The sequence below is a fragment of the Muntiacus reevesi genome, chromosome 5 (assembly GCF_963930625.1).
Source record: "Muntiacus reevesi chromosome 5, mMunRee1.1, whole genome shotgun sequence".
NCBI classification, from domain to species: Eukaryota; Metazoa; Chordata; class Mammalia; order Artiodactyla; family Cervidae; genus Muntiacus; species Muntiacus reevesi.
The window spans coordinates 48,475,973-48,491,908 of NC_089253.1; the positions used below are offsets into that span (position 1 = coordinate 48,475,973).

The 15,936-nt window shown below is 58.9% G+C and overlaps 2 protein-coding genes across 2 annotated transcripts; one reads left to right on the forward strand and one right to left on the reverse strand.

Annotated features, from left to right (window-relative positions):
* Window positions 1–7,119: 7,119 nt before the first annotated feature.
* Window positions 7,120–12,244, forward strand: LOC136169894 (interferon-induced transmembrane protein 1-like). The gene is given in 4 exon segments (XM_065938123.1): window positions 7,120–7,371; window positions 10,971–11,120; window positions 11,122–11,325; window positions 11,923–12,244. Coding segments are annotated over 4 exon segments (729 nt in total). The 5' UTR covers window positions 7,120–7,185; the 3' UTR covers window positions 12,112–12,244.
* Window positions 12,245–14,874: 2,630 nt separating this feature from the next.
* Window positions 14,875–15,936, reverse strand: LOC136168914 (interferon-induced transmembrane protein 3-like). Its single transcript, XM_065936654.1, has 2 exons — window positions 15,607–15,936; window positions 14,875–15,159 (listed from the first exon to the last, which is right to left on the reverse strand). The coding sequence occupies exons 1-2, from the start codon at window positions 15,853–15,855 to the stop codon at window positions 14,968–14,970; spliced, it is 441 nt and encodes a 146-aa protein (XP_065792726.1). The 5' UTR covers window positions 15,856–15,936; the 3' UTR covers window positions 14,875–14,967.

Sequence of the window (15,936 nt, forward strand, 5' to 3'; positions counted from 1 at the left end):
AAAACATCACAGAAACTCTGAATATTGGAATTTCCAGATAATGAACCAGCCGTGCTTACTAAGCTCTTGGAGGTAAACAAAATATTTTAGCAGGAATAGTAAGCCCTTCAAAGTCACTTTACAGAACTGAAAAGAAACTAATTAGAAATCATAGAACTGAAAGATACTGTAACGGAAATAAGAATCACTGGGGAGTTTATAACACCTGCAGCACATGTGGAGCGAACCTGCATGAGCCTCAGATCTCATGCAAACTCTGCTTACAGGTGAGGTTGATGCTGCTGCCCAGGACCTTCACCTTGAGAAGACGGATGAAAAGAACCGGGCAGACAGTGGATGAAGCCACAGACAGCAACGAGAGACAGGGGACAGTGAAAACTTTTAATCCGTGTTTAATTGGAGGTCCAGAAGGAGAGGAAGTGGAGAGTGAAGGGAGTCAGTGTCTGAGCGTAACACGGGGTGAGAATGTCCTCAAACTGCTGGAAGACCAGCCCACAGGTGTAAGCGCCTGGAGGAGTCTCTGCCGGAACAAACACAGACGCGTCCACACCTCTGCACATCACGTAAATCTGTAGCAAACGAAAGGTGTAAACAAAGTCATAGACACTCTGGTAATGATCCAGATCTCCTGATAAGGGGTAACAGCTTCACGGTAGCTGACGTCACAGAAAGTGCAGAAGCAGAAGCTAGTGGCCTGTGTGTTCAGCTCAGACCTAAAATTCTTTACTGTGTGAAAGTACTCTTCAAGAATGAGGTAAGATTTCTTTTTTTGAAAACAAAAATTGAGGGGCTTTGGCCACCAGTAAGCCCCAACCAAAGGGAACTCTTCACTCCAAAGGGAAAGGACTTGGATGGACTGGGTGTGAAGGAGTAAGAAGCCACGAGACCTGTATGTGGTCTGTCAACTGATCATAGTGGCACCAACAACGATCACATTGTCATGTGTTAGAAAATGAGAAATTACAGAGCATGGAACCATCGCATAATCAGGAGGGAGGCAGGCCCTTCGTCCTGTCGTCAGGCAGGGAGGCCCCTCACTGTCTCAGAGTGATGTCATCATTATAAGCAACCCCCACTCAAATAACAGGAGAGTGGGGTGGAGTATCCACACTTTTGGATGAAATCATAAAATAACAAGCATTAGCCTAACTAGAGATATTTTGTATTAGTAAGAGAGTCTGGTGAGGATGCCGGATGCAAAGTTCACATACAAACACTGGCTGTATCTCTGTCTCCAGCAAGTGGCTGTGAAGCATGAGGAAAGTTGCCAGCTTTCTCTAGTGAGTGGATTGCAGAAGTGGCCCCGAGTCTCCAGCCCACCCCATCCCCCCAACAAGGGTCCTGGCTGAGGAGCCGCTGTGGCCACTTTTGCAGACCTCTTTCTACAGGTGTCTGTTTAATGTGCATGGAGGGAGCAAGACAGCCAGCCCCCAGACTGCACTGCAGAGCCCCTCACACACCTCTGTCTCTGTGGGGACTCTGTCAAGCCCAGCCTGACATGCTGGAGGATGAGTGTGCCCATAGAAGGGCTGGCACTGTCCCCGCAACACGCAGCTGGCAGCAGATGATGATGGGCCCGGCCAAGGCCAACCGAGGCTGGTCCAGGTCAGCGGGAGCCCCTGGACTCTTGGGCAAAAGCAAACACTTACTGGTATATACCACTGAGGTTTTGTGGCTGGTCGTTACACAACCTTGTTGTGGCAATAGATAATTGAAACCAGAAAGAGACAGTGTTACAAAACTCCCAGAGCAGCTACCCTTGGTTTCAGGCGGACGCTCAGCAGTAGCATCGTCCCTCGCGGCCACCAACGGCAAGTGGCTCTGCCCTCGGACAGCAGACAGACAAGCTGTGGGACAGTTTCACCAACTACACGCCAGCTGCAGCACAGCCAGGGCCAGGCTCAGCGTGGTGCTGAGAAGGAGGAAAGACGCCAGAGAAGACAGCACCCTTTCACTTTGTTTTGCTACTTTGCTATTTCTAGTCACTAAGTCATGTCCGACTCTGGTGAATCCTGGAATGGTAACCTTCCAGGCTCCTCTGCCCCATGAATTCAAAATAGGCAAATTAGTGTTCAGGTTCAACCTGCGCTGAATTAGGCTCAGTTTAACCTCCATTAGGGGTTAAAGGTCGCATCAAGGGCAAGTGTGTGCACAGCATAAAGGCCCAGAGAGTGGTGAGCTTGGCAGGGCCAGCGTGGGGCTCCTCGTGGGGCGGCGGCAGTGGGCGGCCTGTGAACCGGTAGTTTTGCAGGCGTTTGCATTTTAGCCATTGCGAGGCAGAGCTCTCATGTTTCTTGCATTTGGGGGCATTTGCAACATTTCACAGCAAGGAAAGGCTGAAAGTACACGCACCTAACAATGCAGGCAGCACGCGCTGGGAGCAGGGGATTCGGTAGCAACTGTTTTCCTGAGGTCATCAAAATTCTACCAGGAGAATGCCTGGGAAAACGTGAAGGCAAGGCCAGGAGATGAGCTGGGGCCCCAGCTGACCGCTAGGAAGGGTGCATGGGTTAGGCTGTGGCACGGACAGCCCCAAGTCCCTGTGTCCTGATCTGACTGCATCCCCAGGAAGGGCCCGGGGTTTCGCCTCCCTCAGTCAGGTAGGGACCAGGGAGGGTGGCCTCCAGGCTGGACGCAGAGGAAGGGCACCAGGGACTCCCAGTCTGGCTGCAGTGGGACCTGGCAAAATGGAGTCCCACGTTCATACCTGGCCAAGAAGACCTCGGGGTCCTCCTTCCTGTATCCCCTGGGGGACAATCTTGAAGCCTCCTCCAGCCCCATGAAGACTGAAAGTGATGCAAAGGAGGCCTGGAGAGGCCTCGAGTCAAGTGGGAGGGCTTTGGGCTAAAACAAGGGGCCCCTGGGCCCACACTCGCAGCACAGACCGGGGAGCAGAGGGGACATGGTCCTGCGGTCCCGGCAGCCGTGCGGAGGAGCTGGCCCTGAGCGCGCTCATTCTTTGGCAAGACTGGAGGGCGCACCCCACTTGCTGTTCTCACGGCCCTCGGAGACCCCAGGGCTTTCCCAGCCCCTTCTCCCCACAGAGAGTCAGGGGCCTCAGGGTTATTGTAGGTCTCAAGCCGGCACAGAGTCTTTGGGTCCAGGCTGGTGCTTTTAGGGGGACAGGAGAACTCTTTCACATACGCAGTCAACTTTGAAAACTTTAAGTTCATTCAGGTTCAGGTGCCACTCAGGCCTGGCGCTCCTTTCCGCACAGTGCTCGCTTCTACCTTCACTGTTTCAGCCTCGGTCCTTCATGCCTGCCTCCCCTGCCGCCCCACAATGCAGGCATCTGATGTGCCAGGTTGCGACGGGCAAGCGGCCCCCAACTGGAGAACAACTGGAGAGTCTTTGTCATTTTACATTTTACTGCTGGGGTTGAGGCGCTGGCACTCTTCACACTCCAGCCTCCCTGGACTTTCTCTGTTTCTTTTCATCCGATCTCTCGCCATCAGCCCTTCTCTCTGAGCTCAGAGGCCAGAGCATGCAGAGCAGCAAAGAGCATGTGGTGGGTATTTCTGACCAACACCTGGTCCCAGGGATACAAGGCTCTAGCTTCCAGGCCCGCCTTCCTAACATCGCCAGCAGCCGGGTGCCCCCATCCCCTTGCTGTTTGTATCAGGCAGGGTTCTCCGGATAAAAGGTCTGCTCTGGAGGGGCTGGGGAGGCAGCCAGGCCCACGGAAGGCGGGTCTCTCTGCTCTACCTTCTACTAGGCCCTCTGAGGGGCCGCACAGGCCCCCTACACTGGGGAGGGGTCTGCTTCACTCAGCCTACCTTTCAAAGCGAAGCTTATCCAGAAACACCCCCAGACCCCCAGGATAAACTCTCACCAAACCTCTGGACCCTGCGCCTCAGTTAGGCTGAGGCACAACATTCAGAGCACACGACTTCACTGGGTTGGTCCTTCCAGTCGCTGGGAACATGGTTTTGTTGTTCTCTCCTGGCCCGAGGCCACAGGTACAGGGCTTCCCCACATAGGTCAGGGTAAGCTGGACTGCGTCGAGGCGACAATGACCCTGATTCCAGTGCCGACCAAGAAAGCTCTGTTCCGGCCACCACTAGACATGGGTGGGTGGCCGTGGGTGGTAGGTCCCTCTCACCCAGGGGCCCAGGGACCCAGGAGCCCTGGGGCCGGGGTGAGGGCCTACCGTGGGCTTCCTGAGGGCCACAGGGATGTGGGGAGTCCGTGTGGTGCTCGCGAGTGACCCACACCTACACCCGTGTCCCGGGTGCTGTGGGACTTGGAAGGGTGGGGGCGGGGGGGGGGCACGTGGGCAGAGGGCTTGCAGAGGAGACAGGAGTCACCTCCAGCAGCTCCGGGCCTGTGCACTGCCACGAGCGTGGGAGGCAAACAGAGCCTCCGCAAAACCAGAGCTCACTCCGGCTGCTGCGTCTCTGCAGTCTCGGGGCAGCTGGGCCCTGAGCCCTGGCTTCAGGGCCGCTCTGGCCGTGTGGCAACTGCGACGTGGAAAGGTGCTTCTTGGGGACATCCCTGGTGGTCCAGTGGTGAAGAATCTGCCTTCACGTGCAGAGGAGGCAGGTTCAATCCTTGCTCGGGGATTTAGGACCACACATGCCTCAGGGGCAGCTAAACCCACTCCAGGTAACTACTGAGGGGGCCTGCCCCAAGCAAGACCCCGTGCAGGGAAATGAATAAATAACTATTAAAAAGGAAGAAAGAAAAGGTACTTCTTGCCTGTAGCAGCCTGAGGGGCTGGACCTCATACCTCCAGGAGAGGGTAGTTCCTGAAGGACAGTGTGTCAGAGTGCCGGTGGCCGAGGCTGATGTTTCGTGCTTCTGATTTCTCTGTGAGGCAAAGCTCTATTTTTTGGCTGCTCTGTTTTGGCCAGTAAGAGGACCTGTAGAGACTTGCTTTTCCTTAGAATACTAATTCATGAAATTTCAGAGGCTGGGTTTCACAAGAGGAGGAGTTATCTTTATACACCTTAGACATGTTCAGAAATCTGGTTTTATACTGTGTTAATCTGATAACTAGGATGGTGTGATCACTCACCTTGAGCCAAATATCCTGGAATGTGAAGTCAAGTGGGCCTTAGGAAGCATCATTACAGACAAAGCTAGTGGAGGTGATGGAATTCCAGTTAAGCTATTTCAAATCCTCAAAGATGATGCTGTGAAAGTGCTGCACTCAATATGCCAGCAAATTTGGAACACTCAGCAGTGGCCACAGAACTGGAAAAGGTCAGTTTTCATTTCAGTCCCAAAGAAAGGCAATGCCAAAGAATATTCAAACTACTGCACAATTGCACTCATCTTACACGCTAGCAAAGTAATGCTCAAAATTCTCCCAGCCAGGCTACAACAGTACAAAAACCAAGAACTTCAGATGTTCAAGTTGAATTTAGAAAAGGCAGAGGAAAAAAAAAAATAGAAAAGGCAGAGGAACCAGAGATCAAACTGCCAACATCCACTGGATTATAGAAAAAGCAAGAGATTTCCAGAAAAACATCTACTTCTGCTTTATTGACTACTCCAAAGGCTTTGAGTGTGTGGATCACAATAAACTGTGGAAAATTCTTCAAGAGATGGGAATACCAGATCACCTGACCTGCCTCCTGAGAAACCTGTATGCAGGTCAAGAAGCAACAGTTAAAACTGGACATGGAACAATGGACTGGTTCCAAATTGAGAAAGGAGTATGTCACGGCTGCATATTGTCACCCTGCTTATTTAACTTAAATGCCAAGTACATCATGCAAAATGGCGGGCTGGATGAAGCACAAACTGGAATCAAGATTGCCAGGAGAAATAGCAATAACCTCAGATATGCAGATAACATCACCCTTATGGCAGAAAGCGAAGAAGAGCTATAGAGCCTCTTGAATAAAGTGAAAGAGGAGAGTGAAAAAAGTTGGCTCAAAACTCAACGCTCAGAAAACTAAGATCATGGGATCTGGTCCCATCACTTCATGACAAATAGATGGGGAAACAATGGAAACGGTGACAGACTTTATTTTTTTTGGCTCCAAAATCACTGCAGATGGTGACTGCAGCCATGAAACTAAAAGATGCTTGCTCCTTGGAAGAAAAGTTATGACCAACCTAGACAGCATATTAAAAAGCAGAGACATTACTTCACCAGCAAAGGTGCGTCTGGTCAAAGCTATGGTTTTTCCAGTAGTCATGTATGGATGTGAGAGTTGGACTATAAAGAAAGCCGAGCACCGAAAAACTAGTGCTTTTGAAGTATAGAGTTGGAGAGGACTTTTGAGAGTCCCTTGGACTGCAAGGAGATCCAACCAGTCCATCCTAAAGGAAATCAGTTCTGAGTATTCATTGGAAGGACTGATGCTGAAGCTGAAACTCCAATACTTTGGCCACCTCATGGGAAGAACTGACTCATTTGAAAAGACTCTGATGTTGGGAAAGATTGAGGGCAGGAGGAGAAGGGGACAACAGAGGATGAGATGGTTGGATGGCATCACCGACTCGATGGACCTGAGTTTGAGTAAATTCCAGGAGTTGGTGATGGACAGGGAGGCCTGGGGTGCTGCAGTCCATGGGGTCACAAAGAGTCAGACACGACTGAGCAACTGAACTGGACTGAACTGAATCCAACCCTTGGGGGACCACGGGAGGCTCCTTTGGGTCAGGCCACACGGGCTGCTGTGTGCTGACTTGCAACCAGGAAGGACCCACACCCCGCCTGCAGCAGGGACTCAGGACTGGGGGGCCAGTGCTCCTCAGAGGGGAGGCCTGTGCAGCTGGGGGCTGGCGGTGGGGGTGGGGCTCCTCTGGGTCTGGGGCTGAGGCTGAGTGGGGCCTGGCAGGGGCTCTGAGTGGGGACAGTGGGCGCTGCAACAGGCTTGGGCCTGAGACCCCCTGGCTGGGGAAGGTCTTGGGACCACACCCTAAATAGGTCCTGACTTGTGTGCCTGGGGCAGAAAGCCAGCTCTTGGATGGTGACCATCCCACCCTGCCTGTGTGTAACTTTCCGTGATTTGTCCACCTTCCCAGTGCCCAGCCAATTCATGCATTTACAAAACAACAGGAAATTGAAGCTTCTGAGAAAGCAGAACTGACGTGAGGTGAAGTTTGGGCCCCATAAAGGACCACCCTCCAGCATCCGGTTCACTCCAAAACTGGTCGGAGCTCAGTCTCGTGACTCCAGCTCTTAGTCCTCCTCACCGGTGTCCACACCTGCAGCCTCCACCCTAAGACATGTTCTCAGCGGCGCAGGAGGTGGCTGTGATGGGGGGACCCCCAGGCTCAGCTCCCGTGAAGAATGCAGTGATTGACATCCAGACAGAGAGCCCCAGACGTGACCACATCATCTGGTCCCTGTTCAACACGCTGTTCATGAACATCTGCTGCCTGGGCTTCGTGGCATTCGCCTACTCCGTGAAGGTGGGTGGGCACCTGGGGGCCTCTGCAAGGAAGTGTGTGTGGGCCTGGAGGGGGCCCTGCCCAGACGGCGCGTGGGCTGGGGAGCTCCTGTGTGTACTGTCCTGTGTGTAGGTATACCGATGTGCAGGTCATGATGAGGCTGCAGGAGGCTCATGGGAGTGACCAGGGTCAACCTTTTATCCCCTGGTGGGATACGGGGCCAGTGAAGGGGCCTGAGAGGAAGGGAGGGTGAGCCCTGGGGCTCCTGGAGAGGCTGACAGTCTGCGGGGACACAGATGGAAGCCCCGGGAGGGGAGGGGGGCCCATGGGCACTGGCCTCTTCAGACTCTGGGGAACGGGCAGGGGAGACTCACTGCTGGGGTGAACGGGCACTGCGGGGTCAGCAGGAGAGGGCCTGAGTCACAGGCCCGGCGGTCACCTGGACCCTCACCACCTCTCCCCCTGCAGTCTAGGGACCGGAAGATGGTCGGCGACATCACTGGGGCCCAGAGCTACGCCTCCACCGCCAAGTGCCTGAACATCTGCGCCCTGGTCCTGGGCCTCCTTCTGATCATCATATTTATCATTGTTTTTGCCACTAGATCAGGGTCGAGTTTCAGGATACATTTTTCATTTTAGGATTTAACACAGCAAAGAGGCTGGCGGTAGCTGCTTATGGCCAACACCAAGTCCTGAACGGTCCACAGCAGGCTCCACAGCGCAGGGGCCCTGCCCCCCGCCCACCCGGGGCCCTGCCCCCCGCCCACCCCCCCCCCCTTCCTGTGCAGTTTACAGAGACCCAGCTGAAGGCCAGTGAATTCAATAAAGTGCTCTGACACTCCCCAGCCTGCCTCTGCGGCTCAGCACCCTCCCCCACCCCGCTGTGCTGCTCTGGTTTTGCTGGTTTCTGGCTTCCAGATGGGAACAACCCTGGAGCAGGGTCCCAGGATAGGGGTCCCTCTTTTCCCAAGGCCTGACCCTGATCCAAGGGCACTCTGTGTCTGGAACACCCTTGACCCTCAGGATCAGACAGTCGGTTGGCAGGGAGCGCTGGGCTAGGGTGACTGCGGCAGCCCAGGCTCCCTAGGGAGGGACTGCTTTTCGTGTCTGGGGGCCCCATCTCCCTCCCAGCTGCCAGGAAGGTCCAGCCTGCTGCTGCCTTCTCCAGCCACCAGGCCCTGTGCGGGCTCCTCCGGAGGGTGATGGGGGAGCAGTGGCCTGAGGGCAGCTAGAGTGAAGAGCAGCCACCTCGGCACCACACAACCTGGCCCTGGCTAAACCCTGGAAAGGTCAGCCCCTGACGAGGGAGGCAGCCCCTCCCCATCCTCTCGGGCCCTGGAGGTGCGGGCACTGGGCAGCTCAGGGCAGACATGCTCACAACGAGCCGGGCTGTGGAGGTGGAAGCACCCCCCAACTGATGTCCTTCCCCCTGTGATCCGCGATCATCACTCTCACTTCACCCTACATCCCCCACCTCTCAGAAGTGGCTGGGGGTAGAGGTCCCTGGGCAGGTCGTGGGGGCCCCAGGGGGTGAGCAGAAGGGGGCAGCTCCAGGGAGGGTGTGTCCTGGAGGCGGGGCTGGACCACCTGCTTCTCTGGGTCTGGGAAGGACTTTGGAGGCAGGAAGCGGCTGGAGGCCAGTCCGGACCCCCATCACGGAGGGGGACTCAGGCACGACCTGACCCCGGGCTGTGCGTTGCAGAGCTCAGGAAGTGCAGGCTCCCAGTCACATGGAACTCTTCTTCCCGCTCTGCCACGGCCCCTCCCACTGGGCTGCAGGTTCCCACATTTCCTGGAGCCCCTTGGGTGACTGGGCATCTGCACTGTGTCCTACCTTCTACCCTGACCCCCAGGACAGAGTGCGTAAACCGGAAAACCCACCAAACGCCTGAGCCAGGGTGGAGGCTGGGGCAGCCGCCTGCCCTGCCCCAGGACTGTGCTGGGGATGTGGGCCAGTGAGCAGACCAGTGACGGGGTGGCAGAGCTGTGACCTTTCCAGGACCCACAGCAGAGAGTTCTGGAGACATTCACAGATGTGTCCTTCAGGGCACAATAGAGGACAGATAGCCGGCGCCCACCAGCCCTGGAGGCAGCGTAGCAGTTGAGGACTGGGGGCAAAATCTCACCACCTCGTGACCCCACGGCCTCTGTTGTGAACTGGTCTTCAGACCTGATCCCATGGTTGACTGAGAGCCGGGCCCTGGGCAGGGGAGCTTGCGGGCACATCCCCCAGGCTGTTCTGTGGTGGGGGGAGGGTGGGGAATAGGTGGGTCCTGGGTAACAGAGTCCAGGACTTGGGATTCCCAACATCTCAGGAAGTGGGCTTGGGGCCCAGGTCAGTATCTCAAAGCTGAACATCACCAGGTGCCCTTTCCCAAGGGGCATGTGGGCCAAGGAATCAGGGGATCCAGGCCCTAGTCACTTTCGGAGTGGGGCTGCCCCCTGTGGGCACCCAGCCCTGGGAGGACAGGAGTGGGAGCAGGTGGTGCTCCCAGTCCTCTCGTGTGCTCAGTGGCTCCTGGGTAAGAGCCTCGGACACGGGGTGGCTGCGGGGGGACTCTGGAGCGGCTCCCCAGCGCCCACCCCTGCAGGGAGGAGACCCAAACCAACACCCCGTCCTGGGAGAGGAGCGGACGTTGACCACCTCAGGGCCTGGGGGTGCAGAAGTGCCATCTCCACGACACTTCCATTTCGCTCTCCAGTCTGCCCAAGAACCCAGATGGACCTGGAGGAGACTCTAGACACAGTGGACCAACCCTGGGGGTCCGGGTGCAGCTGCTATGGCAGACTGTCAGCCCGGCCTGGGGCACCCGGAGGCTGGCCTGGGAGGCTTGACCCAACGGGACCCAACTAGTGGGATGGCCTTGCTCCTACCAGGACGGTCCAGGCCATCACCGCCCACAGCCTCACGCACAGGTGAGGACAGAGACAGGAGAGCACAGGAGTGGCCCTGTGGTCTGAAGAGAGCGGAGGCCTGGCCACAGGGCCGACCCGCCCTGTCCCTGAGCAGGGGGCACAGCCCCACGCCCAGAGCCGTCCTGCCGGCATGCCCACTCCCCTGGAGCCACCCCAGGTCCCATGAGAAATGAGGGGGGCGGGGGAGGCAGGAAGGCCGGGCTGCACGGACACGCAGGCCCAGGGCTCCCAGGGGCTGCCAGATGCCCGGCAGGCGTCCTGCCTCCGCACAGCCCGCCCGGGTCCGGCTCCTCCAGCCTGTGGGGGACCGCCGGCGGCTCCTTCGGGGCAGGCCACACGGGCTGCTGGGTGCTGCCCTGCACCCGGGGAGGACTCAAACCCTGCCTGGAGCGGGGACTCAGGACTGGGGGGCCAGTGCCCCTAGAGGGGAGGCCTGTGCCGCTGGGGGGCTGGCGGTGGGGGCGGGGCTCCTCTGGGCCTGGGGGTGAGGCTGAGTGGGGCCTGGAAGGGGCCCCAAGTGGGGACGGTGGGCACTGCAGCAGGCTTGGGCCTGAGACCCCCAGGCTGGGGAAGAGTCCCAGAGCCTCAACACAGCGCGATATGGGAAGCCAGTTGGCTGGGGCCGGGCGTGAAGCCCCCTCCACCAGCTCACTTCCTCTGCCCTTGGTGTAATTTGATTCTCAGTGGTTCCTCCCACCTCCCAGGACTGGCCCCAGAAAAACATTCAGGAAACGAAACTACTGAGCAGGCCCTGCCCCCGGCCCCTGGTGCTCCTGCCTGTATCCAGACCACATCTGCGCCAGCTCGGCCTCAGGAAACACACATCTCAATCCTGCTCATCCGCATCAGCAGGAGGTTCCCCCTAAGCCGGAGATGATCAAGGAGGAGCACGAGGTGGCCGTGCTGGGGGCGCCCCAGAGCCAGGCCCCCGTGACGACCACGGTGATCAACATCCGCAGCGAGACCTCCGTACCGGACCACATCGTGTGGTCCCTGTTCAACACCATCTTCATGAACTGGTGCTGCCTGGGCTTCGTGGCATTCGCCTACTCTGTGAAGGTGGGTGGGCACCTGGGGGCGTCTCCAAGGAAGTGTCTGGGAGCCTGGAGGGGGCCCTGCCCGGATGGCGCATGCACTGGGGAACCTCTGTGTGTAAGAGTCTATGTGCATGTTCTTTGCGTGTGTGTGTGGTGTGTGTGTGTGAGTGTGGCTTGGGGGATCATTCCCAGTGAGACTCATGGTGAGGCTGCCTGGGTGCACATGGGGTGGAGGTGGGAGTCTGTGTCTCTCGCTCCCCAAGACGGCCTCCTTCTGAGCCTCATCAGGGAAGGCACATCCTTCACACTCAGCTTCAGAACTCGAGTCTGGTCCAGAAACGAGAGAGGTGCTGAAAGGACACTGACCCCTGGGGGGTGAGTGGCCGGTGAAGGGGCCTGGGAGGAAGGGAGGGTGAGCCCTGGGGCTCCTGGAGAGGCTGACTCTGTGTGAGGATGCAGACAAAGGTGCCAAGAGGGGAGGATCTCACCGGCCACTGTCCTGCTCAGACTCCAGGGAACGGGAGTGTGAGGACCCATCGGGGTGACTGGGACCGGCAGGGGAGGGCCTGAGTCACAGGCCCAGCGCTCACCTGGAGCCTCACCACCTCTCCTCCTCCAGTCTAGGGACCGGAAGATGGTCGGCGACATCACTGGGGCCCAGAGCTACGCCTCCACCGCCAAGTGCCTGAACATCTGGGCCCTGGTCCTGGGCATCTTTCTGACCATTGGATCGATCGTTCTTCTCGTTTTTGCCTACCTGGCAGCCTACCAGATGAGTTTGGAGATGATGAAAAATAGAGGCTACTAGCCACTGCCCATGGAGGCAGTCCAGGGCCTCCACTGTCCCTGGATGGTTTTGCAACCCTCCCCTAACACAAATGCAGCAGTTTATAGACCCAGATTGTCAACCGTTGAATCAATAAAGTGCCCTTGTCTGTGAAGCTGCTGTGATGTCTCCTGCGGAGGGAGCTGTGACCCCGGCAGCCTCTGGGGAGCCCAGAGCAGTCAGCTGCAGGCTGACGGAGAGGGCCAGAGCAGAGCTGGTGACCCCACCCCAGTCAACAGGAACCCCCAGAGGAAAGACCCCTTCCTGCCCTCAAACCCGGCGGGCCCTGCTGGGTGGAAGGTTCTCGCAGACACTGTTGTGAGCCTGGGATGCAGACAGGGAGATGGGGCCCCTCCTAGCCCAGTGCGGGGACAAACAGCCGGACACCGCTCCCCAGGGGAGCGGGTGGGGGGCCGCACCCCACCTGCGGAGCCACTGTGCCATGCATGGGGCGTCCTGGGGGTCACCCCAGAGAGGCTGCAGGAGTCCAGGCAGCCACAGGCTGCTGCTGGGGAGTGACCCTGCTCCACACGCCCTTTGGGGACCAGGCTCTTCTGGGCTCACTCAGGGAGTGCAGGGTCAGTCCTGTCGAGCTCTCGCTGAAGTCAGCAGCTCTTCACAGTGGGCTCCCCTCCTCCTGGCACCCAGAGGGGATGGACGCCCAACCCCCACTGGGCCCTACCTGGGAGCCAGGCTGGTCTGGATCCTCCCTGGAGGACGGTGACTCAGATGAGGTTGCCCACTCTCTCTTGGGTCCCACACGTGAGCACAGGGGCTCAACCTCAGGGATGCTGAGTCCTGCAGGAGAAGAGGCTGGCAGACTGCCTCTGAGTCCAGGAAGAACTGTCACCCAGGCAGGGACGGGGGGACAGACGTGTGACCCTGACCCCAACCTCTGAACCCCCAACTCCGGCAGGCTGACTAGGGGTCCCCACATCCTCTGTGAGGCAGGCAGCAGTCATGAGGGGAGGTGGCATTGAGTGTAACCCGCCTGAGCTTCACCGATTTGGGGTGAGGGTCCTGCTAGGCGGGAGACCCCTTGGTTCAGGCCGCAAAGCCCCATGTTCTGGACCTTCTGAGAATTCACAGGAGGCCCGAGTCATCAGGCAGGGGAAACTGAGGGACCTTCTCTCGACGGTCCTGGGTGCTGACTGCTGGGCCGTGAGCAGCTGTGGTCCTTGGAGCCACAGCCCGGCCTGGTTCCCAGTGGACGGTCGCGTGTCCTCTGTCAGCAGTGCGTGGACGGGGCTGGAAGAGTTGGGGGAGCGGCAGGACAGAGCAGGAAGGTTGGAGCTCTGGGCCAGGGTGATGGGGGGGCCGGCAGCGCGGCCAGGAGGCGCCACTGGTCCCTTTTCCAAGTAGCCCGTGGGGAGAAGGCTCTGCCTCTGCTTTGCCTGGACTGGGCCTCGGAAGAATTCAGAAGACAGGGCTCGTCAAGACGCCAGGTTTGGTCCCAGCTGGGGGAGGGGGGAGCAGGGCAGATGAGTCCCGGCTGGGGGTGGGCAGAGGTGCCCCGGCCTCGCCCCTGGCTCCCTTCCTGTCGCTGTTGGTGTGGGAAGATTCTGCCTCCGCAGCCCACCCGGCAGGGTCTGCGCCGCTGGGCAGCGTCCCTGCAGACTCCAGGGCATTGCGGGCTGCTGGCTCCTCCCCACCTCAGAGGCAGTCCTCCCCGACCCTGGGGGCGTGCCTGCCAGCCGTCCCTCCTCCAGGGCTTCCTTGGTGCTGCCCCTCCCTGCTCACGGGTGTCAGACCCACAGGGAGAGGGGCTCCCTCCTGGCCCACCCTGGGATCCCAGCCGCCCCGCAGCCTCTCCAAGTCAGGGGGCTGGGGTAGGGACAGATTTGGGGGGAGAGGACCGGCGTGTGGAGTCAGGGGACGAGGGGGTGGCTCTGCCGCCCCTCTACACACCCCAGCCCAGCTGGCGCTGGGCGGGTCTGCCCTGCCCCTCGAGCGCCCCCGCGTCTGGAGGCCATGGCAGAAGCAGGGATGGGGCTGAGGTCGAGGGCAGGGCAGGGCAGGGGCCACTCCTCCATCTGAGCAGCACGGGGCTCTCTCTGCAGTGGTGGACGCTGTGATCCTGTCGCCTTGCGGGCAGGAGGAGCCTGCGGGGCCCCGCGAAGGACAGTGACGAGAGGGACGTGCCACAGGCTGAGAGGGAGCTGGGAGCCGGGAGAGCCGGAACTGACCAGCGTCCTGGCCTGACTGCCCTCGGACCCCCCGAACTCCTGCTCTTCGCTCCCTGGAAACTGTTTAGCCACCAGCCAGCTGCCGGCCAGGACCCTGGCCTGCTAGCGCCACCCCCTTTGTGGGACCTCCCGAGACTGCTCTGGACCATCCTCGCTGCGTTGTGACCCCGCCATCTGGACTTTCCTGGAGCACAGTTGACTTGCCGCCCGAATCTGCATTTCCCCGATTGCAAATCCTAACGCGCCAAACTATCTTTTTTTGTTGTTTGTTTTTTTGCTGGCTTCTGAGGGTTTTGTTTGTATTTTCTGTCGGTTTTGTTCTCTGTTTTGTCGACAGAGCCGAGGGTGTTCTGTGCCCAGCGTGGCCCTTCCCGTGAGGAACCCACACCCCAACCCCCTGACCAGTTACTGCAGACCCAGCCCAAGGCCCCAGAGAGGCCGGGCACCGCCTAGAGCAGCAGAGCACGTGGGACAGCGCGGGGTGGGAGGAGGTGGGCTCGGGCTCACGTCCAGGCTGGGACTCTCAGTTGCCCCCTCCCCAGGTCAAAACACAGTGCCCTCACGTACAAATGCTTCCTTTTATTTCATGGTGGACAGATGCCTGTATAAGCTGCAGGAAAAAGGGGTGACTGCCTCGGGCTGTGGGCAGGGACTAGTGGCCTCCATGGTTCTGTATGAGCTCCGAGAGTGCTTGAAGAATCATCAGGGAGCCGGTGGACACAATGATGATGAGGATGATGATCAGAAGGAGGCCCAGGACCAGGGCGCAGATGTTCAGGCACTTGGCGGTGGAGGCGTAGCTCTGGGCCCCAGTGATGTCGCCGACCATCTTCCGGTCCCTAGACTGCAGGGGGCGAGGTGGTGAGGGTCCAGGTGACCGCCGGGCCTGTGACTCAGGCCCTCCCCTGCTGGTCCCCCAGTGCCCGTTCACCGCAGCGGGGACCCACGCCTGCGCGTCCCCTGGAGTCTGAGCACGACAGCGGCTGGTGAGCCCTCCTACCCTCCTGGGGTCTCCAGCTGCTTTCCCACGGATAGTCGGCCTCTCCAGGAGGCCCGGGGCTCGCCCATCCTTCCTCTCAGGCCCCTTTACCGGCCACTCACCCACCAGGGGACAAAAGGCTGACCCTGGTCATCCCCACGCACCCCCTGCAGCCTCATCATGCCCTGCACATGTTTACACACCTACACACAGAACAACACACATGAGGGCTCCCCAGCCCACATGCCGTCTGGACAGGGCCCCCTCCAGGCCCCCAGACACTTCCTTGGAGACGCCCCCAGGTGCCCCCACCTTCACAGAGTAGGCGAACGCCACGAAGCCCAGGCAGCAGCAGTTCATGAAGATGGTGTTGAACAGCGACCACACGATGTGGTCGGGCACGGCGGTCTCGCTGCGGATGCTGATCACCGTGGTCGTCACGGGCGCCTGGCTCTGGGGCGCCCCCAGCACGGCCACCTCGTGCTCCTCCTTCAGCACTTCATAGGCTGGGGTCACCGCCCCGTGGGCCCCAGTGAAGAAGGGCTGGGACGTGCGGTTCATGGCGGGGCCGGAGCAGCTGCGGTCCTGACGCCAGCACACGCTCGGGTGGCCCTCCTTTACCCAGGAGTTTCAATTTCTCGT

Bases quoted from the DNA above. Each gene is read 5' to 3' on its own strand.
- LOC136168914 (XM_065936654.1), bottom strand. From the start codon at position 15,855: ATGAACCGCACGTCCCAGCCCTTCTTCACTGGGGCCCACGGGGCGGTG. The intron at 15,160-15,606 runs GTGGGGGCACCT...CGCCCCCTGCAG, and splicing joins CGTTCGCCTACTCTGTGAAG to TCTAGGGACCGGAAGATGGT.